Source organism: Babylonia areolata, chromosome 11, assembly GCF_041734735.1.
Source record: "Babylonia areolata isolate BAREFJ2019XMU chromosome 11, ASM4173473v1, whole genome shotgun sequence".
Lineage (NCBI taxonomy): Eukaryota > Metazoa > Mollusca > Gastropoda > Neogastropoda > Buccinidae > Babylonia > Babylonia areolata.
This window is the reverse complement of record NC_134886.1, coordinates 17431106-17446725: the sequence shown is the minus strand read 5'-3', so window position 1 is coordinate 17446725 and position 15620 is coordinate 17431106. Positions and strand designations below refer to the sequence as shown.

General features: G+C 40.9%; 1 protein-coding gene across 1 annotated transcript in view; it reads left to right on the top strand.

Annotated features, from left to right (window-relative positions):
* The window catches only part of LOC143287590 (uncharacterized), a 61846-nt gene extending 46610 nt beyond the window's left edge, over window positions 1-15236 (top strand). Inside the window, exons 29-37 of the mRNA XM_076595699.1 lie at window positions 770-873; window positions 1378-1440; window positions 3892-4014; window positions 5355-5486; window positions 8944-9129; window positions 11686-11748; window positions 13022-13109; window positions 13779-13966; window positions 14576-15236. Of these exons, the coding sequence (XP_076451814.1) occupies window positions 770-873; window positions 1378-1440; window positions 3892-4014; window positions 5355-5486; window positions 8944-9129; window positions 11686-11748; window positions 13022-13109; window positions 13779-13966; window positions 14576-14653 (1025 nt within the window). The 3' untranslated portion in view covers window positions 14654-15236. The remainder of the gene's footprint in view (window positions 1-769; window positions 874-1377; window positions 1441-3891; window positions 4015-5354; window positions 5487-8943; window positions 9130-11685; window positions 11749-13021; window positions 13110-13778; window positions 13967-14575) is intronic.
* The last annotated feature ends 384 nt before the right edge of the window (window positions 15237-15620 follow it).

The window sequence follows — 15620 nt, the reverse complement described above, 5'->3', positions numbered from 1 at the left end:
GTTCTACAATGTGAAGGATATTTCCGGTACATGTGGCAGGAAGTGCTGACTAAGTTATTTTTTGAAGAGTTGCGCAAGTTTGTAAACTCTAATGCTCAAGTCGCCCACCGGCGCCAGCAGCATTCTCTCTACAAGTCGCCATGTGGTGACTGTGGTGTTCTCGCTGCAAGTCTCCGAGCGGTGACTAAAGCAACCAAAGGGTTAACAAGAAACAGTCATATGACATGATTCACTGGGACATACAAAAACAATATAACAAATAAGGATGAATATTTAAGCCATCATTATGAGGATTGTAATCCAGAAATGTGAGACACAGGTATATTTTCGCAGTATAAGAATAATAATTAGGCAGATTAATGCTTACACCTTCTACACAGGGGGGCTTCTGGCACTTACAACAAAAAGTTACACGTACATACACACATTGCATGAAGTACTTCACTCACAAAGAAGCATTTGCACACACGCAAACACACCAGCACACACACAACTCACAGAAGCCCAAGGAGCATGTTGGTCAACATGATGGTAGGCGGAACAGAAGAGTTGTGTTTTTTAACTCAACTGGGGGAATCTACGTGGGGGACTGAGAAAGGCAGCATGTTCCACACCACTGGACAAGGATAGGTGAAAGAGTGCTGACCTTCGGATTTTATGCGTGTGTGTGTGTGTGTGTGTGTAGCTGGGCAGTCGAGCATAAAGATTTAGGAGTACGTATCAAAGGCAATATCAACTTACTGGCAGTTTGTGTCCCTGTCTGTGACAGCCACGGAAAAAGAGCTGAGCCAGGTGAAGAAGGCCTATGAAAAGGACACCAAGATCTACCTGGCTAAGGATGAGGAGAGAACCACCTTGAAAGAAAAAGTCCAGGTAAGCCTTTTAACATGCATGAAAGAAAACGTAAGTATAAAATGAATTTTTAGATATTGCAGTCAACAGAAATCCAGGTTAATCTTTTTTTTTTCCAGTTCTGGTTAAAAACTTTTCTTTTTCTTTTTTTTTTTTGATACAGACAAAAAGTTAAGGTGTTATGTCTGTCCTGGAAGAAAATGTCCAGCTAAACTCCAATATTCTGCAAGATAAAATCCAAATTCACCCACCAACCCCCTCCCCACCACCCACTACCCAACACACACCTGCAGTTGTAAATCATCTCTTTCGAATGACTTTCACCCAGATCTTACCTACCACACAAGGTCTAGTGAAGGGGAAGTGGGGGGCAGGGGGGGAGGTGTAAAAATCCAGGTCTGCAGATGGGATTTGAGCACTTGCACACTGGTTTCCTAGTTGGGCGAAATATCGCTGGGTCACTGTTGTCATTGTTGACTGTGTTGTCATTGTTGACTGTGTGGTTTCATCATCATTTTTTATCAGACACTGGAGCTGGAGATCAAACACATGCAGGACAAGTACAAGACTGGTGACGAGGAGAGACAGGTAAGAGACGCTCCTGGACCACACCTCTGTCTCCCTCCCCCCCACACCCCCCCTCTCTCTCTCTCTCTCTCTCTCTCTCTCTCTCTTTTGAACTCCTTACCAGAATACATTAAAAATAAAAGCAATATCAGCTCATTTAACAGCTTACAAAACTTTCCTTTTTAAGAATCTAAATTCACAGGTAACACATCACAATATCTGATTTATTCTCTTCAAGTCAATAACTGCGACTGTTTTATTGTTTTTGGGTTTTTTTGATAATGTTTGGTTGTCTTACTGATGTCCTAGTTTGTCTGTGTGTGAGTAGTATATGATGCCTTTTTTTTTTCTATCTCCCTTTGTAACATTTTTTCCCCCCGAGGGCATGAGTGTGTATGTAATTTTGTTTGTTGTTGATGGATTATCCCTTCTCCCCAGCTTCCTTTTTTTTTCTTTTTTTTTTTTTTTTTTTATCCAGTACTTTCTTTTTTTTCTTTTTTTCTTTTTTTCTTTCTTTTTCTTTTTTTTTTTTTCTTACACTTGATATTTGTGGGGGGGGGTTGTTTGTTTGTGGTGTTTTTGTTTTAATGTCCTGGGCTAGGTGGAAAAAAACATGTGTACTTGCTTATCTCTCATTACCCTGGTGAAATAAAATTTCGTTTCGTTTCTCTCTCTCTCTCTCTCTCTCTCTCTCTCTCTCTCTTCTCCTGCCAACCTTCATATTGTATTCATTACATTACTCTTGATATACTTTAGTATGAATTGTCATCATAAATCATCAGTATATAGAGAATTTCATGATATAATATCTGCCTATCTATCTAAAGTGAAAAACTGGCCAATAGACAGCTTGGTAGGCAACTGTCAGTATGTGATGTGGAGAGTATGGAGCTGAGGGGGTGTATCTGGGTTATATAACGTTTAGTAGTGGGCATTGAGTGAGGGAGTAGGTGTGTGTTATAAAACACAATGTGTTATAGAATGCAGTGTGAGTTATAAAACGCAGTGTGTAGTGATGAGTGAGAGTGTGTGTGTGTTATAAAATGCCAGTGATGGTGAGTGTTGAGGGTGGGTGTGTGTGTCATATCAAACTTACCTGCAGTGGTGTTGAGGGAAGGAGTGTATTGTACTGTATAAGTAAAACCATAACTCTTTTATCACTACAGATTTCTCTTGTGTGAAACTCCCCAGGAAGAGCGCATCTCTACATTGCAGCGCCATTCTTTTTTCTTCTTTTTTAAAAACTTTTTTTCCTGCCCGTTTTCCTATCAAAGTGGATTTTTCTACAGAACCTTGCCAGGGACAGTTCTTTTGTTGCCATGGGTTGGTTTGTTTTAGGTTTTTTTAATCTTTAGACTGCCAGGAAGGCTGTTCTCAAACAGCGGATAATTCACTCCCCTGCCATTGCCACAAAAGCTTTACCCAAACGGCGGCTGTGGATCACATGTTTGTTTAATCATCACAGAAACTTTCTCTTTTTTTTCTGTTTTGTCCGCTTGATAAAGAGTCTAAGAATCGAAACATCGTATTATCTTCATCGTGAGGTTCCTTTGATTTACACTACCTATTATTTTGAACTGTTGTTCATTCATGTTCCTTTCAGAAAATGTATATTTTCACCCATGTCAGTTGAGAAAGTAAACTTTACATCCAGATTTTGATTTTTTTTTTTTTTTTTTTTTTTTTTTTTTTACTCCTACCCTTTTCTCTTTTTTTTTTTTTTTTTTTTTTTTTTCTTTTTTTTTTAAGGATTGAGCTATTTGCTAACCCCATGGGCAAGCTAAGGGTTAAGGTGCACTAAGTGTGTGGTGTGTGTTGGTGACAGGCAAACAGGATTGAGTTATTTGCTAAACCCTTGTATAAGCTAAGGGTTAAGGTGCATTAAGTGCATGGTGTGTGTTGGTGACAGGCAAACAGGACTGAGTTATTTGCTAAACCCTTGTATAAGCTAAGGGTTAAGGTGCATTAAGTGCGTGGTGTGTGTTGGTGACAGGCAAACAGGACTGAGTTATTTGCTAAACCCCTGGGCAGGCTAAGGGTTAGTGCACTAAGTGCGTGGTGTGTGTTGGTGACAGGCAAACAGGACTGAGTTATTTGCCTGCCTATCTATCTAAAGTGAAATATTGGCCAATAGACAGCTTGGCAGGCAACTGTCAGTGTGTGATAAGATGCCTGAAGTGGAGAGTATGGAGCTGGGGGAGTGTGTCTGGGTTAGTGGTGGGCATTGAGTGAGGGAGTGTGTGTGTGTGTTATAAAACACAATGTGTGTTACAAAATGCAGTGTGAGTTATAAAACGCAGTGTGTAGTGATGAGCTTTGAGTGAGAGTGTGTGTGTGTTATAAAGTGCCAGTGATGGTGAGTGTTGAGGGTGGGTGTGTGTGTCATATCAAACTTACCTGCAGTGGTATTGAGGGAGGGAGTGTATTGTACTGTGTAAGGTGCGCTAAGTGAGTGGTGTGTGTTGGTGACAGCGGTGGCGCGAGCAGCGTGACCAGATGTTGGGGCAGCTGGAGACACTGATGACCCAGCAGGCACAGGAGAACAAGGCCCTCAAGGCACAGCTCCATGACGATGGAGACCGCTATGACAAGCTGGTGAGCCACACCTGGCCGTGTTGTTTTTTTGAGGGTGTATTTTTTTTTACGTAGAAAGTTTCTTTTACTGGATTTGTGTACAGGTTTTGAAAGCGTTTTTACAGGCTGGTGAGCCACTTACCTGGCCGTGTTGTTTTTTGAGGGTGTATTTTTTTTACATAGAAAGTTTCTTTTACTGGATTTGTGTACAGGTTTTGAAAGCGTTTTTGTTTTGTTTTTTTCCAATTTGGTATTCTTCTTCTGCGTTCGTGGGCTGTAACTCCCACATTCACTCGTATGTACATGAGCGGGCTTTTACATGTATGACCGTTTTTAGCCATAGGCAGCCATACCCCACCTTCGGGGGTTTGCATGCTGGGTATGTTCTTGCTTCCATAACCCACTGAATGCTGACATTGATTACAGGGTCTTTAACGTGCGTATTTGATCTTCTGCTTGCATATACATACGAAGGGGGTTCAGGCACTGGCAGGTCTGCACATATGTTGACCTGGGAGATCGGAAAAATCTCCACCCTTTACCCACCAGGCGCTGTCACTGAGATTTGAACCCAGGACCCTCAGATTGAAAGTCCAATGCTTTAACCACTTGGCAATTGCACCTGTCAGTTTGGTTTACAGTATTGCTTTTGTTTTTTTTTAAGTTTTAACGACCTTTATAAAAAGGTTTTGTATAAGATTTGGATCTTTGGCTGTCTTTTTTCTTAAACACCACCCCTCTCCCTCCCCTCCTGCACCCCTGTTATGTCTATCACTGATAAATAAAGCACAGTTGTGAATTAAATTGAAAAAATATTTAATGTAAAAAAATAGTTCACTTGGCTTGTGTAAACAAAGTGAGTCTGTTTTAACCTGGTGTTCGGTTGTCTGTGTGTGTGTGTCTGTGTGTCCATGGTAAACTTTAACACTGACATTTTTTCTGCAAATACTTTATCAGTTGACACCAAATTTGGCATAAAAATAGGAAAAATTCAATTCTTTCCAGTCATCTTGTTTAAAATAATATTGCTCCTCTGGGATGGGCACAAAAAAAATTTTTTTAAAAGAAGCCTAATTGTATGCAAACTGCATTTACTGTTATATTTATATTTTTGTATTCTCTAAACTTGGCACTTTGACCTCTTATTCTGACACAACAACAAGAGGAGTCATATTATTATCATTTTTTGTTCAAACAGGAACTTCTTTTGCTAAGCATGGATTTTTTTTTTTTTAATTTTGCAAACGTTTTTGGTGCAGATAGTAAGAAAGGGAAATTACTCTGTAATTAATGCTAGGGGACTTAATTTATCACAAGTGAGTCTTGAAGGCCTTGCCTCTCTTGTTGTTTCTTGTCCCCAGCTAGAGCAGGAGCGGACGGAGAAGCAGGAGCTGAAGCGACAGCTGAAGGTGTTACAGCGCGCCAAGGACTCCGTGCTGGCCGACCTGCGCCACGGCAACCACCAACTTCAGGTAGAGCTGGCTCACGTGCAGGTATTGACCGCTCCACTAACCTGGGGTTTGGGGGTGTTGCTTTGCCTCTGGGTGTTTTGTTTTGGGTTGTTGTTTTTTTAATTTTTTTGTTTTGTTTTGTTGTTTTTTTAGGGTGTGGTTTATCATTTTTGGGGGTGTGGGGGTTATTGTCCCTTTCGCTGCTTACCTCTGTAGGGTTTGGTTTGGTTTTTTGGTTGTTGTTTTTTTTTGTTTTTGTTTTTTTTGTGTGTGTGTTCCCTTCATTGTGAGTGTTTTTTCAACTTGGAACTAATCCTCACACACCTGTACACAAGCCTTTAACGTCTGCTTTAAAAACCTACAACCTCTTTCTTTCTAAAAATAGCCCCTCCCCTCCCCTCCCATTTACTTTCAGTCTTTTGTCTATATGTGTTATTTTATAAGTTTGTCTTTCACACCTTTTGGTTCAGAGTTACACATACAAGTGAAAGTCATGAGTGAAAGCGCTTTCTTTGTCTCAGCACAAGACTCACTGCCATATAAACTGTTGTCCGTTCTTTATTACTTTTTGTTGTTGTTATACCTGGTGCCTTCTCCCTCCCTTTGTGCATCACTGCATTGAATTTGCATGTCAAGATGGGGTGTGTGTATGTAGTGTCTTAAACAGAGTCAAAATAAGGATGCCAGTCATCAGAATACTCCAGTGGAATTCCTCAAGCATCATTTCACAAGAAATGCGGCTTTCCTTTAGGGCTCAAAAGTTCTGTAAACAAAATGAGCCCATGTGTTAATGACCCTGTCGATGGATTAATAACCTTGTTCAGGTTGTCTGTGTGTGTGTGTGTGAATCCGTGGTTGACTTTCACATTGCTTTTGTGTTGGGAGGGGTATTCTTTGTTGACACAAAATTATGCTGGAGACTAGAAGATGAAAGTGCTTCCCACTCAGTTGTAGTTATAGCGATGATGCACAGCTGGCAGAGGGCACGGGAAGCGAAACAAAAGTAATGTTTTCACAGTTATTTTACTGTTTATTTCTTTTCTTTCTTTCTTTCTTTCTTTCTTTTTTTTTTTTTTTTTTTTTACCACAAATACCTCGTTCACAGAACATTGACACTTTCATCTTACAAATTGGTGCATTGAATTAAAAGCAGTTATTTTATCATGTTTAGTAATAACTTATTCTATTTAAATGGAAGAAACATTATTTTTGCACACATCTGTCAGGAGCAGCAATTTTTGGGGGGGGGGGGGTTGTTAGTTTTACATGGAGGATATTGACATTGGCAAGTTTTGTTGCCTTGATAGACTCAGTAGGTGTGTGGTGTTATGTGTTCATTTTATTGGGGGGGGGGATCTTAAGCATCATGACATTACGGTGCAACAACTCGCACTGTACAATGCATCATGACATCATTACAGTCCAACAACCCACAGTGTATAATGCTTCATGACAACATTACGGTGCAACGACGCACAGTGTATAATGCATCATGACATCATTACGGTGCAACGACCCACAGTGTATAATGCTTTATGACATCATTACGGTGCAGTGACGCACAGTGTACAGTGCATCATGACATTACAGTGCAACGACTCACAGTGTACAATGGATCATGATAAAACGGTGCAATGACTCGCACTGTGCAGTGCATCATGACATTACAGTGCAACGACTCGCAATGGATCATGACATTACGGTGCAACTATACACTGTATAATGCATCATGATATAACGGTGCAATGACTCACACTGTGCAATGCATCATGTCATCTTTACAGTGCAACAAGACACAGTGTACAATGCATCATGACATTACGGTGCAACGACGCACAGTGTATAATGCTTTATGACATCATTACGATGCAGTGACGCACAGTGTACAGTGCATCATGACATTACAGTACAACAACTCACAATGTACAATGGATCATGACATTACGGTGCAACGACACACTGTATAATGCATCATGATAATACGGTGCAATGACTCACACTGTGCAATGCATCATGTCATTACAGTGCAACGACACACTGTACAATGCATCATGACATTACGGTGCAACGACTCACACTGTACAATGCATCATGACATTACGGTGCAACGACACACTGTACAATGCATCATGACATTACGGTGCAACGACTCACTGTGCAATGCATCAGGTCATCATTACAGTGCAACAAGACACAGTGTACAATGCAGTGCATCATGACATTACGGTGCAATGACTCACTGTACAGTGCATCATGACATCATTACGATGCAACAACTCACAGTGTACAATGCATCATGACATCATTAAAGTGCAACAACGCATAGTATACCATGATACCATTATGGTGCAACAACTCAGTGTACAATGCATCATGATGTCATTACAGTATGACGTACAGTGTACAGTGCATCATGATATTACAGTGCAACAACTCACAGTGTACAATGCATCATGACATCATTACGGTGCAACAACGCACAGTGTATCATGATATCATTACAGTGCAACAACTCAGTGTACAATGCATCATGATGTCATTACAGTATGACGTACAGTGTACAGTGCATCATGATATTACAGTGCAACAACTCACAGTGCACAATGCATCATGACATCATTACGGTGCAACAATGCACAGTGTATCATATCATTACGGTGCAACAACTCAGTGTACAATGCATCATGATGTCATTACAGTATGACGTACAGTGTACAATGCATCATGACATTACGGTGCAACGACTCAGACTGTACAATGCATCATGACATCACGGTGCAACAACGCACAGTGTATCATGATATTACAGTGCAACAACTCAGTGTACAATGCATCATGATGTCATTACAGTATGACGTACAGTGTACAGTGCATCATGACATTACAGTGCAACAACGCACAGTGTATCATGATATCATTACAGTGCAACAACTCAGTTTATAATGCATCATGACATTACAGTATGACGTACAGTGCATCATGACATTACAGTGCAACAACTCACAGTGTACAATGCATCATGACATCATTACGGTGCAACAACGCACAGTGTATCATGATATCATTACAGTGCAACAACTCAGTTTATAATGCATCATGACATTACAGTATGACGTACAGTGCATCATGACATTACAGTGCAACAACTCAGTTTATAATGCATCATGACATTACAGTATGACGTACAGTGCATCATGACATTACAGTGCAGCAACTCACAGTGTACAGTGCATCATGATGTCATTATGGAGCAAAGACACACAGTGTATTATATCATTACAGTACGATGTACCGTGTATCATGATATCATTACGGTACGACACAGTGAATCATGATACAATGGTGCAACGTCGCACAGTGTACCATGATATTACGGTACAACAGCTCACAGTGTACAATGCATGATGACATCGTTATGGTACGACGCACAATGTACAATGCATCAAAACATCATCACGGTGCAATGACTCGCATTGTACAATGTATCATGATGTTTCAGGGTCAGGAGCCTCCCCCTGCTCTCCCTCCACCCCAGCACCACAGTTTCCGGGTGAACGACTCTGACCTTGTGGATGACATTGACACCACGGGTCACCTGGAGGTCGATGCCACCCCACCGGTCGCCGCCAAGGGTTTGCGCAAAGGTCGCAAACGGGCGTCCGCGCTGAACCATAGTTCATCTTCTGTGAGTTTTCTGTGTGTGTGTGCACACATGAATGACTTTGTATGTACGACGTGTGGTTTTGTGTGTGTGTCTTCTTTTTTATGTGCGTGTGTTTGTGTGCGTAGAACCACTAACAATGCTATATTTACACAATTCAGTGCTACGATGTATATCTTTCATATTTACGTGAGAGGGTTCACTTATTTAATTTATGTATCTATCGTTTAGACTGCCTTCATATATGTAGGGTACATCATTACCCACGACCACATTCCCCACCCTCACATAATCAAGATCAAAACTATATCATGATAACGTGTTCAATACTGCACTGGCATGACAAACAGTACAGTGAAAACAAGGTCAATATATGACATTAGTGCAAACTGCTGAACGGGACAAATATCATGACTTACCACACCCATGTGGCCCCCTTCAGTGAAATAGACACAGTAACAATGAGCATGATCGTGCACGACTCACATTACAATTGACTTATGACATTTCGTGCACGTTCAGTGCATTCATCAGACATCATTGCACTGCCTCCAGTGTGGTCATGGACTTTCGTGCCAGCTTACTGATCTGATACAACGATGCAGTCCATGTGCAAGCAATGCACATTTGCGCACTTAACCATTCACTGCAACTCTAATTGCTCTTGCAATTCAGTAGGAAAAATCAAGCTTTGACAATCAATAACAGTCATCATACATCTTCGGGCCAACGGCAAGTGATCATAAATAATACGGTGCAACACTCAGACATTGATATAGCATTTAAATAACAGACAAAAAATCAACAAGCATTTTATGTAATTAAGTACTAACTCCAGAAATATATGATGTTTAAGTATGAGAAGATCAGTTAAAAGCAAAATCACAGTGTCAATGCATAATACTTCATGAGTAATTTCACAGTTTTGTAATTACTGCAAAACTATTGTAAAATATAATTCAAACATCATGACTACAAAGGAAGTGCCTGTTAACAAAAATCATATAAATGACTGCATATGTCGTTGTCAGTATGATCAAATGTACAAGTGTTAGGAAATTTACAGTCAACAACTAAATGTACAGTGATCAATGCATTATTAGCAAACACAGGCTTATTCTTAGTATATTTTTGTGCTATCATAGGTCGACAAGTGTATTTAACAAATGGTGCAAATGAACGAATGTTCCATGAATAATGTACAAAGTTTACAGGACAATCAAACACAACGACGCACAATGTACAACACAAACACAACGCACGACTCCAGGTAAAACATAGATATTTCGGTCAGGACCCCCTGACCTCCATACACCCCACAACACAATGTGTTGGTGACGAGTGCCTGTGGATGATTGATCCAATCACGGGGTCGAGACCGCGCCCCAATTTGCAACAGGTGCAAACTGTCTGCATGAAATACCAATAGTTCATCTACTGCGAATTTTTCCGGCTTTGCACACATATGCGCTTATTACGATGTGGTTTATTTTGCATTTTTTAACGTCCGTGGGTGTTCGTTCTGATCAAACTAACTCCTTAGCTTAACCAAATTCATTTTTTTGTATGATATTTTTGTTCAAGTTAAGGGGATAGTTGTGTAATGTTCCGTTATTATAAATCAACCACCACCTCCGCACCTCCTCAAATAGAACACTATATCATAAGTGTAACAACTGAAGCAAGACAAAACGCGACGTGAAGGCATAGGGTGACAATGGCCTACAAATGAGCAATATCGAACTGCAACACAGTGCCAGCCCCTGCACCCACAGACCCTCCCCCTTCTCCTGCTCATACAAGCTCAAAGTGAAGCAGTCAGTGAGACCATCATACGTCTGATGGGAAGCATTTGTGCTGGTTATCCATTATACAACATCACCCTCCTGAATGGGATTGATTTTTAATTGAGTTCCAGTAGTGCAGCATGCACTTGCAATACATGTAACATATCCCTAAATTATGGATCTTAATTCTGTAGAAATAATAGTGGCAATAAAAATAACGTGCGGCAGTTAAAAAATAATAAATTAAATTTTAAAAAATTTAGTGGTGATGTGCTCTCTATACAGTGCGATTCATAGACCGAACTTTTCGGAAAAAGTAATACAGTACAATACAGACGTAGATTCATCAAACGAGCAGAATAATCAGATTACAAAACAGCCATGGACATCTAAGATGGTTTGGAGTTATGTAGCAAGTAAGACTTCTTTCTTTATTTTGATTGATGGACTGGTGTGTTTTTTGTGTGTGTGCGGTTGTTGTTTTTTGTTTGTTGTTGTTTTTTGGTGGGAGGGGGTTGGGTTGGGTTTGGTTTCTCTCTCTCTCTCTCTCTCTCTCTCTCTCTCTCTCTCTCTCTGTCCTTAGAAATAGCATCAGGCGGGTGTGGAACAATATCTTTGTAAACTGAACCGAGGAAGACAAAGAGAGAAGGAACAGAGAGGGAGAAAGGGAATGGCTCTTAACCCCAGCCACACACAGCTGGGAATCAAACCCAGGACCCTAGGATTGAAAGTCCGGATCTCTCTAACCACTGGGCTGTCATGTGAAGTGAATGCCTTTTCCACCTGTTTTCAGGGAAGCGGCAGGTCACGGAAACCTGGCAGAAAACAGCAGGACTCCGGCATGGAAGTGTTGGAGGTCTGTGCATGTTTGTTTTGTTGGTGTGGTTTTTTTTTTTTGTTTTTTTGTTTGATTTTTCACGTTAGAAAAGAAGACAGGGGAGTACTGTTGTATTTAAATCCATTAGTACCACAATTAGTGAATTGTATTCATGAAAAATGAGATTTTGGAGGGGGGTAAGGGGGGGGGGGGTGGGGAACTATCATGAGAAGTTGTGTAATCATGTGGGAAAATTTAGTATATATATACAGATACAAGATTCATTCATTCTGGTTTTGATTTTACCAGTAAGTTCAGTCACTGTGGATCTGGTTTCACCAGCAAATTTATTCACCATGGCTTTTGCAAATTTATCCATCGTGGCTTTGATTTAATCAGCAGATTTGTCCATTGTGGGTTTGATTTTGTGTTTGTGTGTGTGTGCTCAGGAATGTTTTTTTGTTGTTGAAACTTTGTTTTCTGGATTTTGAGGATAATGATGTGTTGAAGATGGCACTATGGGAGTCCATTTAGGTTAAGTGCTGAATAACCTTGTCTGCATTCTCGGCATCAACCAGGATGTGAGATGTAGACACGTGCAGTGTTGTTCAGGAAATTTGAGCAACGCTCCTGAAGACTCATCAGTGAAGTGGACAGACCTCAATAGTATGGTCCCAGTCTTCCCCTTTGAGCCCATAGCATACTCAGATCATTGAGTGATGGTAATCATAGTGGAGTGATGGCCTAGAGGTAACGTGTCTGCCTAGGAAGTGAGAGAATCTGAGCGCGCTGGTTCGAATCACGGCTCAGCCACCAATATTTTCTCCCCTTCCACTTGACCTTGAGTGGTGGTCTGGACGCTAGTCATTCGGATAAGACGATAAACCGAGGTCCCGTGTGCAACATGCACTTAGCGCATGTAAAAGAACCCACGGCAACAAAAGGGTTGTTCCTGGCAAACTTCTGTAGAAAAATCCACTTCAATAGGAAAAACAAATACAACTACACGCAGGAGAAAATACCAAAAAAATGGGTGGTGCTGCAGTGTAGCGACGCGCTCTCCCTGGGGAGAGCAGCCCGAATTTCACACAGGGAAATCTGTTGTGATAAAAAGAAATAAAAATACCAAAAAAATATATAATAAAATACTCAGGTCTGGGTAGGAGCTGGCCACAGGCTGGAAAATCCCATCTCTGATGGGGATCAAAGCTCTCATCCTCCCAGTCATCAGTCGGTGAAGCTAACCACTTTGCCACTGCGGCTGGTGTGGTGGGTTTGATTGGATGAGAACTGTTTGTGGTGTGTGTTGCAGGAGGCTGCAGAGAGCCCAGAGAAAAGCGTTCCCTCCCGTCTTCATGAGCTGGAGGAAAGACCGTCTAATTCGCCTCTCACTCGTTCAGGTAAAAACCACCTGTGGGGTCATTTGTTTTGTTTGTTCATTTGTGTTTGTTTGTCTTTTTTTGTATACTTCTTCTCTGTCTTTCGTTTTTATTGTTGTTGTTGTTGTTGTTTCATTTGTCATTCTTATCAAATAGTTTATCACAGTGTATAGGAAAAGAACGAAATGGAAAAGTATAGCAGTGCTAATGAAAACGGTGGTGATTGCCATGATGATAAATCAGGATGCTGTAATTCATAGTGTCTTTTTAAAGTACATAATATTCTCTGAGATACTGATGAAGTGTGTATGTCAGGCAGTAAACAAAGCAACAACACTTCTGCTTCATGTAGCCTTTGCACGTAGCCTTCTGTTTTTGTACGACCACGTTTCCATGTTGAGCGCATGTCTGATGTGTGATACTGCACCAAGCCAAATTTCTCCAGTTTGAGAAATTAAAGTTATTCTTATCTTCTTTTATTTTGATCTTGTGTCCAAATAACAACGTAAAGCCAGTCTTCTTCTTTGTTTGTGGGCTGCGACTGCCACATTCACTCGTATACGCGAACAGGCTTTTATGTGTATGACCGGTGTTTATTTTTTAACCCCCTGCCATGCAGGCAGCCACACTCCATTTTCAGGGTGTGTGTGTGTAAAGCCAGTCTCTGCCCTGTGTGTGTGTCCCTGACAGCCAAAAAACTGCTGAAGATAATCAGCCCGGAGCGCAAGCCGAGCGTAGCTGACCAGGAGAACAAGCCTGTGGTCACCACGGAGGAAACTTCGTCCCAGCGACGTGGGCGGCGGAAGATCATCAAGGAGGAGGTGGAGGAGGAGGTCACCCCTTCCGGTCCTCCGCCTTTCGACTGTGCTCCTTTCCAGGTGAGCGTTACCGTGCATTGCTTTCGTGGGTGGGTGGGGTTCCTGTATTGCACAGATTTTGTGTATTTGGTATTTTGGCAGGTTTTGGTGCCTCTCTGGGATTTTTGTTGTTGTTTGTTTTGGTTTTTTGTTTGGTTGGTGTTTTTTTTTTTTTTTTTACTGTGTCTCATTCAATTCTAAGGTGAGAGTGCTGTGACATCTTTCATTCACCGGTGGATGTTATGCCAATTTCTGTACTTTCATTTGGCAGGTTTTTAATCACAACTAAAATATAAAAATCTTTAGGCTTTACTTTGCTCCTGCATCATTCGTTCATGGGGGGACTGTGTATATTGTGTGGATTTTTGTATTGCCATTTTGGTGCATTCTCACCTCCCCTCCCACCCCCCTCCATGCCCTCACTCCCCCCTTTTATTCATTTACATTTCATCTTTTGTGTTTTATACAATTCATTTTAAATACTGGATTGGAAAAGTGCTAAGAGCTTGCTTCAGCTTGGACAACAGCACAGTGTAGAACAAAAATTATTGTGATTATTATTGTTGGGAACATTGTAGTGTATCAGTGAGACATTCCCTCCATGCCACCAGCCAAAACTTTGTATTGCAGCCCTCGGCCATGCAGACAAGGAAGAGTTCACGGCTGCGAGAACGGCATCAGGGGAACAAGCAGCAGTCCACCGTGTAGAAGACGGAGCGTGGCTGCCTAAACAAAGAGTGGACAGCTGCAAAACATGTACATTCTTCGTTGAAGCTTGCTTGTAATGAGTGAACGCGTGTGCTGCAGCTGATTGTTGAAGAAGACTGAAAACATTGTAGAATAGTGTGTGTATTTATGTGGCGCTGAATCTTGTGCCGAGACAGATCAAAGCGCTTTCGCACCAGTCATTCACACGCATGCAGAACTGTGATTCAGGTGTATGACAAACATAATTTCATCAATACACAAGAATAAGAATCTAGAGAAAATGTAAATTATATAGGAGTGGTCCGGGAGTATTTTAGAAAGCAGTAGGTTTTAAAGGCCAGACTAGATGGTGTTGAGTGCAGAGAAAAGGTACCAGTAGTGTCAGTGTTGATCTCAAGTCGCTTGTTATAGAAAATAAAACAGCCGGTTTCTCATGGTATTATGTGTCACTGCACACATATCCAGCCCATGAACTTGAACAAACTTGTGTGTCTTGCTTTCAGAACGTTTGTTATTTTTAAACCGAAAATTGCAATGAGAGAAAAGTGATTGGTTTTATTTTTAGTTTGTGTACTTTTCAAGAGTTGTGATGAATAAAATGTTTATGCAACTGAGTTGTGAGTTTGGTGTGTGTTCTTGTGTGCTAGATCACTGGATGTGTGGTTCTTCTTACCTGCCAACATTTTTATTTATATATATATATATATATATATTCATGATTAATTGTGTAATACAGGATTACTTTCCTGCCACAACAGTTTCCCCTTTGTGAAAATTCAGGCCGTTCTCACCATGAAGGTTACAGGTCCCATACCCTTACAGCCATCACAGCATCACAGATATACATGTTGAAATCTAGCAATTAGATACAACAACAAAAAAAAGGAAAACACGTGTTCATCTACCTGCTCATGTGTGACTGTGCACACATACAATTATGTAAAAACAGTAACAGTTGACAATCGTA